The following is a 13403-nucleotide window of genomic DNA, read 5'->3' as shown; positions in this document are numbered from 1 at the left end:
CCTAGAGGGCGATGTTTAAACTGGGTCTTAAAGGATGAGTAAGAATGTTATGGGAAAGAAGGGGCTTTCTGGGCAGAGTAACATGTACAGCCAGATAAATAAAGTGAAGAACTGAAAGCAGAGAATTATTTAGGTGAGCTCCAGGAAATGAGGTTGGAAACGATGATTAAGAAAAATTCTAAAGGGCTTCCTTGAATGTCATGCTGAGTTTAGACTTGATAACATAAACAATCGTAAACCACTCAGATTTAATTTCATTAAAAACATAACATTGACAGCAGTGTAAAGGAAGGACTGAGGGCAGCAAGGGAAAAGAGAAAGGGAGATCCATTAAGAGACTACTGCAATAGTCCAGGTAAAGAACAACTAGAGAGAAGACCTAAAACTTACAGTAATCAACAGAAGTTAGTTGTGGAAAGCAGGGGAGATAAAGAGGGGAAAATTAAAATTGTGAACGAAAATAGTATGTGTAGCTAGTTAGATGGTAGGTTAATTATAGAGAAAAGAGGCTAAAATATTTGGGGAGAATACCTTTCCATCTGTCAATGGACTAGTGAGATCTGATGCACACTACGTTTGAGAAATGAAAGAGAAAGAAGATGGCTTTATCAAGCACTTAAAATATATTAAGTGGCAGTGATTCTTTTACAATAAATTTGGCAGTGTAAGAAAGCAGAGAAGGCAACAACTGACAATGTGCAGGCAGGGACAAGGGCAAGGACATTTTGGTTCTTGAGGTTTTGTTTTATTTTTTAATATGGGTTAAATTTGATCCTGTGTGCAAGCTAAGGGGAAGGAGTCAATGGAGAGGGAAAGATCTAAGATGCAAGACTGAAGAATTAAGCTGACTGAGCAGGTCTCCAAGATGGTAGAAGTGAAAAGGTGGTAGACAGGTTGTCCTTTCCTTGGAAAAGTGAGTAGGTTTTCTTCTGAAGCTGGATGAGGGAAGAGAATGAGATGAAGGTTATCTAAGATGTTATAGATCAGTTTAGTAATGGTGGGAGGGAAGCAGAGGGAGTCCAAACCACACACCACTATTTTTTGCAGTAGAGTAGGAAGTTAATTATCTGCTGGGAATGGATGTTCAGGAATGGAGTAAGAAGTCTCAGCAGCCTCTTAGGTAAAGAAGCAAAGATCATCAGTAAAGATACATGCCAGAAAGGAATCCTACCTACTTTTGCCCTTAGAACTAGTGTCTGGCTTGAAGAACTGGAGTCTCTAGCTACATTGGGTTATGTACAAAAAGGATGAAGTCAGATCTCTCCTCAATGGATGCTAAAATAAAGGTCTGGGGTAGAGTGGGGTGTCCACAAGTTGTATTTAGTTCTGACCCAAAGCAATCCCCATAATGAATTTAAAAGTGGCCTTATAAGAATGGAAGAGGCCAACTTAGAATTAAAAGGGGCAGGGCAGTTTAAAGTCAGTAACATCCAGAATTATGGCCTTAACAAGCACCTAAGTACCATGAGGGGATAAAAACAAGATATCCCTACTGTCTATATACTACATCTTAAGTCATTAAGAGACATACTGAAATACTGTCTGAAATTTGTCTATATGCCAAAGAGGGCTTTGCAAACTGCTTGGTGCGTTGTATAGGCTCATACTTGCTTGAAATGGAAAAAAGTAGTTTTGAGAGACCTTGAATTTGCCAAACCCCTTGCTTTACCTTTTAACCTACAAGTGTGATATATATTCAAATATGCACATTTATTCTCCTAATCTGAACCTCAAACCATGAGATTGACCAGATTCTGAGTCTTATGCAACTGCTCCATGGATTTGGAATGAAATATTCAGGGGTGGGTGTAGCTTGATTTCTGTTTCAACACTGTATAATCATAAAGAGGAAAAATCCAGATTCTACTGTCTTAGTCTAGGTATATCAGAATCAAATTTCCTGGGTGCTCTGTATTTTCTACTTTAGTACTACAATGAGTTTAACAAAACTGATCCTACACTATTATTCTTGTTCTTTTTATCACAGAAGAAATATCTACACTAGTATACAAAGTGAAAGTAACTTTATGATAACCCAAGACAATATTATTAAAATCAGACTGAGAGATAAGATATGAAAACAGAAATGTTTATCTTGTATAAAAAGATAGGCAGAAACCTAAGACAGGGAAAGTGATTGAAAATTATGTCACAAAAAGAACATTACTATATTAAAAGCAATTCCTATATACTAGCTATAGCTGAATTCATATTATGAAATGCAAATCTAGTTTTGCTAATATGCGTGATTATTCTGGATTTAGAATATGTATCAATTTGGGGTGAAAGTCATCTATCTCTCGTCTTTAGAACTTGGCCTTTCAAATCTCCATGAACAACTCAGTGGCAAAGATAAAACATCTGCCAAAACACAGATGACAGCATGAGCAAGTGTCCTAATGGTAGGCATTTAGTGTAATGCTTTAAAAAACACTGCCTCTAGACTGCTGGGGCGGCCCCATAAATACGTACTTTTAAATAGGCATTTACTTCCTTAAAATGGCAACTTGTATTCAAAAATAATATATTCTTTAAGAGAAAACATTTTTATTTAAACAAGCCAAATTACTACTAGACTTAGACAATGGAAAAAAATTTTATTTAATCATATGTACCCTGATTAAAAAAAAAACTCATTTTGAACAAAGACGAATCATTCAACCACTAAAAAGACAGTTCACAACACCATCATTATTTATTTAAGGTTTTATTTGCTAGCTAATAAATACCACTGAAACTATGCACTTTTAAACAAAGTATAATTGTACATGAGTGGGGGCAGAGTGGAATGCAACATAGTAATTCATTTCATATCTTGCAAACCATTAAGGTGCCTTGCAGTTTGCCTGTAATTGCATGAAATGAGTATCTGAGATAACTTCTTTTACCACAAAGGCCACTAACACTGTAGAGGGTGCCAGGAAAGGTCCCTGATTCCCGGGGCTTAATTAATGAAACTGAAAGCAAAATCAAACTTCAATACAAATGAATGTACAGATGCATGACTTTCTTACTCATTCTAGATTCTAAAGTCAGTCTCTCAAATCCTTGGTTTATAACTACCTATGGGGTGAGACATCTTTCTTCATATATGTCCTTTTGAAGCTATATATTAAACACATACAAAAACATATTTTATAACAAATATATCACTTCCTGTTTTACAGTCCACACTTAACACAACTCAATTGCATAACGCCTGTATTTTGCTTTTTTTTCAGGTTAATATTAACCAAGTACAATAAAATACTATAAATTCTGAATTCTATGACTCTAGGGATTCGAACACATTAAGATAGTGTGTAAACGAATGCTAATTACATGATATTAACTATTACTAAAGAAGGCCTCACATAAATCCTATCACTCAAAGTACCATTCCAACAGTTCTAATCTACGTGATTTAAATCTAACCTGTTTTAAAAATAGTATATGGTTTATACTTTTCACTTTTTAGGCAGTTTGAATAAGTGATATTGTATCACTTCATATCTGGTTCAATATGAAGGCGTTCTGAAATTATTATGCGATTATACAACACATCTCTGAAAGCGGTATTATTTTAGCTATAATGATAGTAAAGGCAACAAGCATACTAAACGTGACGACAGGAAACACTAACATCAACCATTTAGATAACGGAGATCTGGATTCACAGTCCCAACATCCAGGATGCTTGGGGAGGGAGGAAAGTGGTAAGCAGAGCCTTAAGGGCATCTTGAAAATACCTAAAGTCACAAGCCTTTAGGAACGGCACACTGTGGCTAATAATCAGTTTAAAATCCAATTAATTTAGCATTCTAGAATAAATGTAACAATTGCTGTTACTGGTATTCAAGCTGAATTCTGAATCTTACAAAAGTTCACAAAAGGCTCTATAGATGTGAAGTGTGACAGGCACTCACTGTAGAGCTACGAATGTTTCTATTCCTTGCTCAGTTTTTACAGACGAAGCGCACGTTTTACAAAAGCGAAATGGATTCCAAAAGCTTGCGGTGGGGGTGGGGGGGTGGAGGTTCTTTGGCGTCTAAAGACACCAAATCCCATTCTGTTGCACATGTTTTGACTGGAGGTTACTGTCTTCCTATTTCAGACGAAAACCAGATTACTTTTAAAACGGTTCCCCCAAATAAAGTGGGAAAAACTTCAACGTACAATTTAGAATGTATGCAAGTGGCTGATGGGGCGTGAGGGTCACGAGAAAGAAAGAGTTTCCAGCAAGCTTATTTTTAGGATTAAAAACGACAGCAAAAATTACACGGCCGGAAGATTCTTCTGATTGAATGCTGAGTTGAAAATGAAACTTAATTGTGTCCTTTACGTCCTCTTCGCTCCTATGTTCGTGTGGGAGGCAAACGGCAGAAACCCCTTCTCACCGACTTCGCCAAAATGCGCACTTCCATCGCAAGAGGCCCGGGCCCTCCCACTCTCCCTCCCTCAACCCCAAATGCGTCTAAGCACTGAGAAGGGAGAGGGGTGCGAAAGAAGGGGATCCCTGGCAGCTGCAGCCCCTCGCCTCCGATCGCGCCCTTTCTTGCTAGTTAATTTTTGCGCGAGGTGCGCGGTTTGGAGTCTTCCTCTGTGTGTGCATTTGGAGATGGAGAACGGGTGGAGGAGATGAGCCCCGCTTTCACCCAGGGGGAAGAAGACGACCAGGGAAAGGAAGGGAGGAAGAAGGGGGGCGCCCGATTCCCCGTGGGGCCCTCCCACGTCTGCACTTCGGGCGCTCAGGGCCCGAGCGTTCTGGCCCCGGCCACCCTCTTCAGGGCGCCGCCGGGCTGGCTGGGGCGCAGCCCACACGCCCGCGGGGGCGAAGCGACAGCAGCCGCAGGGCTGGGAGCGAGGAGCCACTCACCGCAGCACGCCGAGCCCAGCAACAGCGCCGCTACCAGGGGCCACATCTCCGCACCCGCCGCGGGGTCGCCGCCGCCGCCGCCGCCGCCGCCGCCGCAGGTGTCTGGAGCAGCAGCCGCCGCCGCCGTTACAGGCAGGACCGACCGCCGCCACCCGTCACAGGCAGGACCCACTGTCCAGGCTGCACGGCCGCGCGCACGCGCGCTCCCACTGCTTCCCGCCCGCTCCCCCGCCTGCTCCCCGCCCGCGAGAGCCGCGCACGCGCACTCGGCCCCGCCCCGCAACCGCTGCTGTTGACGCGGCGCCCTCCCCAGTCGCAGGCTCCAGACCCGGGGCCCGCCTGCCCGCTCCACGGAGGCCGGATGCCTGCTCCAGGGCGGTGGCACGCGCCGGGCTTCCAGGTCACGTCCTGTCGCACCCGCCCGCCCCTGGGGTCCGCGTGCTCGCCCGCCGCAGGAGGCTGAACCCTGTGTTCCCACGCTCGCCCGGGACCTCATTGCACCCGTCCCTCTCCGCGGGTCGGTTCCTGCCTTTCGCGCGGCCCTGGGTCCCAGTGTCCTCTCTCTCACCTTTTTCCCTCTTTGCTTTCACTCCCACCCTCGCGCTTCTGGGGCCCGGTCCCGCCCCGCCCCAAGCCGCGTTTCTCCCTGGACCCGACGTCCGGCTGCGCGCCGTGGACCCGGACACCTAGGCTTTCACCAGCTCCCATTTCCCCTGAACGCGGCCCTCTAGCCGCGAAGCGCACCCCGCGTGGGGGCGTCTCGCAGCTTCCAGCGCGTCCCTGAGCCCGAGGCCGCCACGCCCAGGGCAGAGCGGTGGCCGGGTCCGTACCCGCAGGGAGCTTCCACTCGCCCCTCGCGGGCTCTGCGTTCGGCCCGTCCACTCGCTCTGCTGTTTCCTTTGCGGTTCTCTTCCCTCTTGCTCACTTGGTTCTTTAGTGTTTTCATCCTCTGATCAGGGTTAATCAAACAAGTTCCATTCACGGTGGTAAACATTGTTACCTGTGAACACCGCCACCACCGGGACTAGCGAGCATTGTCGCAAACAGGCATTAGCAGCGTATCCAACACATCCCCACCAGCAAGGTTGCTGAGCTTGGTTTGTGACTGCCCCATGTGCAGCCCTCTGCGCTGCGCTTGGATTTAACATGCTTGAAAAATGGGTTCGAAATGTGGCCGCAAGCCACAATAGGGACAAGGCTGTTGAATTTATCGCTGAATCACACAGGCCACATCATTCATCCTGAAGCAAAAGTCTTTTAAAGATACTTTTAACCGTTATCCTAACTGATGTACTCTGTTATCAAAAAGTCAGGCTCTGGTGGCTGCTGTAATGGAGTGCACATCCTGTCCACCTCCTCGATTGTTTTCCTCCTACCTGCTGGGAAAGAGAGCAATTTCCCACCACGATACCCCACTTCTCCAAATCCTCTACACAGTGCGGCTCCTCCCAAGCACCCCATTGCCACAGAAATAAAATCCAGCATATGAAAGTGGCACTGTCTATGACACTGTACCAGTGTATTGTATACTATTGAGCTTCTTCCTGTAATTGCTTTTTTGTGTGAACCTCTTCCCCACAGCATTATCAATTCTTTTAAATCCGAGAGTATTTTAAGTATTCCCTCCTCCAAGACTTTCCATTGAGCTCGGCAAACAGAAGGGGTTTAATAAATGTGTTGATGCGGCGTGAGGCAGGCATTGCTCTAGTGAAATTTGATTGCTTTTTTAATGATTGAAAAATAAAGAAAAACAATTGTCTGGCAGACATCTCACTAAAACAATGGTTAATAATTATGGTGGTAATGATTTGAATGGCAGCCTTGACACCCCGAGGCAACCAAAGGGACTCATCGATTCTCCTCCAACTGCTGCTTATGTGGATACAAAAGAATCATCCACCAGACTTTGAGCATTAGGGACACTGTGTATCACAGAGCAGCTGGTTGGCTAAATAAGGCTGTCAGCTGTCCCTGATACCAACCAACCCCCCTAAAGCTGAAGAGTGACTAGAAAGGACTGTCCCCAACCTTCAGAGGTAGAGATCGGGTGATGTTCTGTTTTACACTGGGAGCTACTGAGCTATATGCTTAATGTCTTTTTGTGCAGAAAATGGACTGAGAGGCCACCTGGGTGACCACTGCTGATCTTGGGAATCTAGCTGGGGTATGTTTTGGTGGTGGGGCAAAAGCAGGCCTATCCCAGGAGAGACAGTCCAAAGCAGCCTGCCTAGGTTTGATAATCCTCTCTCTGAGATAACCTTAAGCTCTTTTCAGTATTTAATCATTTTAAAGGTTTGGCTTTTAACTTTTCAAAGCATTTTAATTTGGATGTTGAGCTCATCTTATCTGTATGTAAGGAGTTTCTTGGGTGGAGAGGGAGGGGATAATACATATTAGAATGGTTTGAACACAGGAGGTACACATTAGCTATATCACCTAAGTTAATCTTCATAACAACCTCAGAAAGGATAAATGTTATGATCTCCCTTTTTGAGATGAGGAAACAAAGGGAAAGAGGAATGGTGATGAGCACTTTGCCCACAGTTATATGTGACACTGCTTTCTGTCTTGTCTCTCTGCCTTGTTCTTGTTTTCATCCTTTTTTCTTTTTACCCTATAATATCAAAGTTGTTACAGTTTCCCCTTTACAGATAAATAAACTTACAAAAATCACTCTTGTCACTTTTATAGATAAGGAAGGTGAGGCTTGGTCACAAGCTCAGGGAGGGACTGTGGTTGACCTGAAGTCTCCCTGACTCCATGGCCAGCGAAAAAATTCACAAACTTCCTCTCTCAATGCATAAAAAATTTCCCTTGCCCTCATTTCTGTCTCAACGATACATCTACTTTTATCTTCCTCCCCACACAACATCAAGATCCTACCACATAGTAGGTATTGATATGATAGTATCTTTAAACGTTTATGTAGATACAATTGTATCCTTACTGTAACTTCATTCAGCAAATGTTTTGCCCCATGGTGGTGTGTCATGCAATGACATGAGACAGTGCTGTCTCCTGGTACCCCCAGGGGTTGGCTTAGAACTATATGTGCCTACCTACTCATAGTCTGTGCTTTGTGTAGGGCCAGATGCATCTTTCAACATAAGGGAACATAACAGCAAAGGATCCCACAGTAAATCAAGACCCATGATAATGCCAGTATAAGTTAAGTGCACTTCTCTGTGTTTTAGTCTTACTTTGGTGCATATCAGTTACCATCTTTTATTGAAATTATCTGTTTATATAGCTGTCTTCCTGCTCAGTAATAACTCTTTTCTATACTGTAAGCTCAATGAGGGGAGGGACCATATGAGTCTTCTTTACTGCTAGTCCCTTTGACTGACACATAGCATGTACTCAACAAATGGTTATTAAAAGAATAAATAGAATAAGTGAATAAATGAATGACAGAATGAGTAAATAAACCTCTCAGGGTCAGGAACCATATCTTCCATCAGTGTCTGACAAAGCACCCAGCATAAAAGGGTGTTGTGTAAACATATGTGGATTTTTTTGTTTTTATTTTTTGTTTGTTTGTTTGTTTTGAGGCGGAGTCTCGCTCTGTCGCCCAGCCTGGAGTGCAGTGGCGTGATCTCCGCTCACTGCAAGCTCCGCCTTCCGGGTTCATGCCATTCTCCTGCCTCAGCCTCCCGAGTAGCTGGGAATACAGGCGCCCGCCACTATGCACGGCTAATTTTTTGTATTTTTAGTAGAGATGGGGTTTCACCGTGTTAGACAGGATGGTCTCGATCTCCTGACCTCGTGATCCACCTGCCTCGGCCTCCCAAAGTGCTGGGATTACAGGCGTGAGCCACCGTGCCTGGCCAACATATGTGAATAAAACTACTGAACTAACCTTGGAGCTGACCTGACATATTAGAGGTTCTTAGCGTCATTAAGTTCCTAATTTTGACTTATCAGTCATCAGCTGGTTGTAGTTTCGGAGTATTATCTCTTTCTTCTTAGTGTCTCTGAATATGTGCTTTTTTTGTAATTAAGATTTTTCACTTGTTAATACTTCTGGCCAATGGAATGCAAACTAACATCTGTTGCATGGTCAGGCAACACTAGCAACACTGGATTATTCCATGCCTGGACTATGCTACTTTCAGGCTTTTGTGCTTCAATTACGCTGTTTGCTCTGCTTCTCATAATTCTCCCTCATGTTTTCTTCTTTGCTCCTCAACTCAGAGAATTCCAGCTCATTCCTCAAGGCCAAGATTAAATATCACTTCCTCCAAGAAGCCTTTCTCAACCCTACTTTTCCTCTTTTCCATGATTCTCCATCATTTCATAGGTTTAGTTATCTCTCCCATGATGCTTTGTTCATACTGCTAACAAAATGTGTCAGTAGATACTTGTTTCTACATAATAGTTTCCTCTTCTATCACATTAGCTTGGAGAAAATGAAATTTGTCCTGAGTATATTTGCATGTCTGTATTAGGGTTCTCTAGACAGACAGAACTAACAGGATAGAGAGACAGGTGGATTGGCTCATGTGATTAAAGAGGCTGAGACGTTCCTCGATAGACCATCTGTAAGCCTGGAGACCCAGGGATGCCAGTAGCATGGTTGTCCAAACTGGAGGGCCTCAGAACCAGGGAAGCCCTTGGTGCACCTCTCACTCTGAGGCTGAAGACCTAAGAAGCCAGGAGGCCACTGGTGCAAGTCTCAGAGTTCAAAGGCTGGAGAACCTAGAGTTCTGATGGCCAAGGACAGGATGAGAAGGGTGTCTCAGCTGCAGGAGAGAGAGCAAGAGAGCCTTTCCTCTGCCCTTTTACTCTATCCAGACCCCCAGCTGGTTAGATGGTGCCCACCCACATTGAAGGAGGATCTCCCCAACTCAGTCCACTAACTCACATGCCAATATCCTCTGGAAATACCCTTATAGACACACCCAGAAATAATGATTTAGCACCTATCTCTTAATCCAGTCAAGTTAATACCTAAAATTAACCATCACAATCTCCAAAGTCAAACATAGTGCCTGGTGGAGACCTACGTGTGTCGAATCAATCAAGAAAACTTAACAGTGTGGTATGTAATATAGAGTCACTTTAGCCTAGGTCTGAGTTATAGCTCAAGCCACTTACTCCCTGTTAACCTTGGACACATTATTTAAACTTTCTGAGCCCTTGTTTTCTCATTTGTAAAGCGAGGATGTTAAAAATAATATAAACTAACTTTTGAACATGGCTTGAGAATGTAATAAGTTAACACCTTTACAGTTATGTAGAGCAGTGCCCGAGGCACAGTAGGCACACAATAAATATTAGCCCTTATTATAATCATCATCTTATATAGTGAGATTGGTTTCCTAGAAGGGCAGTGAAAATATTATCAAAAGAATCACCAGTTGCCGCTCAGGAGTGTTGAAGGAGCACCTTGAGTTGGAGAAGTGTCAACAATTTTGATTGAAGCTAGATGCGCACGTCTGTGCCTAGTGGGTAGGCGTTAATTTGCTTGTTCTTCACATTTCATTGGCGATTAAATGCTGAGGGACCCATGTCTCTGATACCTGGCTCAGAGCCCAGTCTCCTAGGATGCTGTTTCAACATGACCCAGCTATAAAAGCATAGGAGCCCCAGTCATCAAATAAAGCAGTAGAGCAACGAAGGTCTGTTCTGTCTGGTCAGGGGTTAGATTTGGATGGTTGGGGAGCTGGAAGATATTGGTATGGGATTGTGGGGCTGGAGAGATGGATTTGGCTTAGAAGAACAGAAGGAGGCCTCCAGCAGCAGGAAATCATTTTCTTGTTAGCCTGTGTTCCAATTAGGGGCAAATATTAGAAGCAAGAACTGCCTCAAGGTAGGAGGATAATAGGACTGAGGGTTTTAGGTAAGGGATATCCTGCCACAGAGATAACAATGTGATCTGGTATGCGTTTTCCTCTGCATGTCAAATGAATAACAAGGATTCATTTGCTTCCACCACAGGATGCACAACATTCTCTACTCCCCCCTCTGCTGTTGCTGCTGGAGACCACTCATGTAGGGCACCCATATTCATGACAGCTTGAAAGCACTAGAGAAAGCCAGCTTCTATATTGCATTGCAAAATCGCAGTAGGCTTATTTCTGTGAGAGCACGTACTGTTTTGAGTCCTGAGAAGACCCTTTTGTATCTTGCCTACCTCTCCTCTTTGAGAGCCTGTAACATACGTGCAGTGGGCATAAACCATGCACCAAGACCTCGCTGTGCTAGTGGATTTACTTTCAATTGCTACTACTACAAATTACTACAGATTTAGGGGCTTAAAACAACACCCATTTATTATCTCACAGTTCTGTAGGTCAGAAGTCCAGTAGGCTCAGCAGGTTTCTCTGTTTCAAGTCTCACAAGACTGAAATCAAGGCATTCGCTGAGCTGCTTTCCCTTCCGGAGGCTCTAGGGGAGAGTCCATTTCCAGGTTAATCCAGGTAGTCGGCAGAAATCAATGTCTGTAGGACTGAGGTCTGTTTCCTTGCTGGCTACCATCTGGGCATCTCCCTTGGTATTTAGAGGCCTCTTTTGAGTCATGGTAGGTAGTCTCTGCACACCCAGAACTAGGAATGGCATATTAAATTCTTCTGACCCTGGTTCTCTTCTGTCTCCGCTTCTTGTACTGCAGCTCTATGACCAACTCTTCTGCCTTCTACTTCTGCTTTTAAGTGATTAAATGGGCCCCCTTGGTAATCCAAGATAATCTTCCTATTTTAAGGTCTGTAATCTCAATCACATCCACACTGTCTCTTTTGCCATGTAAAGTAACATATTCACAAGTTCCCAGAGATTAGGGCTTGGAAATCTTTGGGGGACATTATTCTGCCTACCACAGCTAGGTTATTTTCATATTTTTCTCCCTTAATCCACACAACAGCCTCGTAAAGGAAGCATTGTTATACTCATCATACACGAATAGTAACTGAGGTTCAGAGAGGTTCCTATTACAGCTGATAAACGGGGGAGCCGGGGTTTGAATCTTGCTTCAGAGCTCACACTCCTTCCTCTGCCAGAGATGGAGGGGTGGAAGCAAAGCCATCATGTGACCTGCCACTCTCATTGCATTTCCCACCATTGTTTCACTAGGGCTGCTTCTCAATTTAGCAAGGTCGTCACTGTGTCCACCAAAGATTTCTAACTGTCCTCCTGGGTATATGGTATGTGTGTCTGCTGGGTCTCAGCAGAACACAGATGGAACGCTCAAATGAAGTTATTGAGAAGAGATTAATAAAAGGACCGTTTACAAGGTTGTGAGTGGGGCAACGCGAAACCAACAAGGAATGACAGAGCACGTTGGCTAACAACAGCTATTGCACCCCACGCCCAGAGGAGTATGGGGAAGAAACAGTTACTAGCACCCCGAGAGAAAGGAGAAACTGAAGGAGGGGCTGCCTGGCTGGAGCTGTGGCCTTCAATAGTGGAACACTGCTACAACCAGCCTGGCAGGGAGGTAGGTGGCAAACTAGATGACTTCACTCTCCTCCCTCCCTCTGAACTCCCACTATTGGCAAATCTTAACCAGGAGCCAGAGGAAAGGGGAGTCTGTTTATGCAGTTCTTGAATTTTAACTTTCCAGGCTCAGAGCAGAGTATAGAAAGGTAGAGGGTGGATCTGAGAGAGACTATCCAGTACTGTGAGACTGTCCTTCCCTGTGTCGTTGAAATCGGGTATGGCAGTGGGATTCGCTTGGGCCAGTGTGTTAGTTTCCTAGGACGACCACAGCAAATTACCATAAACAGGAGGCTTAAAACAAGAGAAGCTTATTCTCTCACTATTCTGAGGGCCACGCCCTCTCTGAAGGCTCCTGAGAAGAATCCTTCCTTCCTAGCCTGGCAGCCTTTGGCATTCCTTAACTTGAGCTGCATCACTTCAGGCTCTGCTGCTGTCTTCACAGGGTCTTCTCTGTCTCTGTGTGCGCTCATTTTCGTATAAGGACATCCATCATTAGATTTAGGGACCAACCTAGGTATCATCTTGAGATCCTTAACTAAATATACCTGCAAAGACCCTATTTCCAAATAAAGATCACATTCTGAAGTTTGGGGTGGACATGAATTTGTGGAGGGAGGCGATGTGGATAATATTCAGCTCATGAGGCTGGGCACAGTGGCTCACGCCTGTAATCCCAGCACTTTGGGAGGCTGAGGCAGGCAGATCACGAGGTCAAGAGATCGAGACCATCCTGGCCAACATGGTGAAACCCCGTCTCTACTAAAAATACACAAATTAGCTGGGCATGGTGGTGCACGCCTGTAGTCCCAGCTACTCGATAAGTACTGTGGTACTCAGCTACTGAGGCAGGAGAATCGCTTGAACCCAGGAGGCAGAGGTTGCAGTGAGCCGAGATGGCGCCACTGCACTCCAGCCCAGCGATAGAGCGAGAGATTCCGTCTCAAAAAAAAAAAAAAAAAAAATTCTACTTACGATAACCATGTACATCTGGACCAAAGTTTCTAGGCCTAGCATGCAATTTTTTCTTTTTTCTTTCCTTCTGCCATGGCAATCAGCAACGCTCAGACAGCAGCTGACCCCTCAGCCTGGGTCCTGGAGTGAGATGAGGCAG

General features: G+C 44.6%; 1 protein-coding gene across 7 annotated transcripts in view; it reads right to left on the bottom strand.

The window, feature by feature from the left end:
- Positions 1 to 5069, bottom strand: part of CD47 (CD47 molecule) — a 48061-nt gene extending 42992 nt beyond the window's left edge. For all 7 annotated transcript variants that reach the window (XR_009213138.1, XR_009213139.1, XR_009213140.1 and 4 more), the window contains exon 1: positions 4856 to 5069. Coding sequence is in view for 4 of the 7 variants with exons in the window: in XM_032150237.2 (XP_032006128.1) it covers positions 4856 to 4901 (46 nt within the window). In the remaining 3 variants the exon portion in view is untranslated. The remainder of the gene's footprint in view (positions 1 to 4855) is intronic.
- Positions 5070 to 13403: the final 8334 nt, after the last annotated feature.

This window comes from Hylobates moloch, unplaced genomic scaffold, assembly GCF_009828535.3.
Source record: "Hylobates moloch isolate HMO894 unplaced genomic scaffold, HMol_V3 SCAFFOLD_4, whole genome shotgun sequence".
NCBI lineage: Eukaryota > Metazoa > Chordata > Mammalia > Primates > Hylobatidae > Hylobates > Hylobates moloch.
Note: the sequence above shows the minus strand (reverse complement) of the source record. Positions and strands in the feature narration are given on the sequence as shown.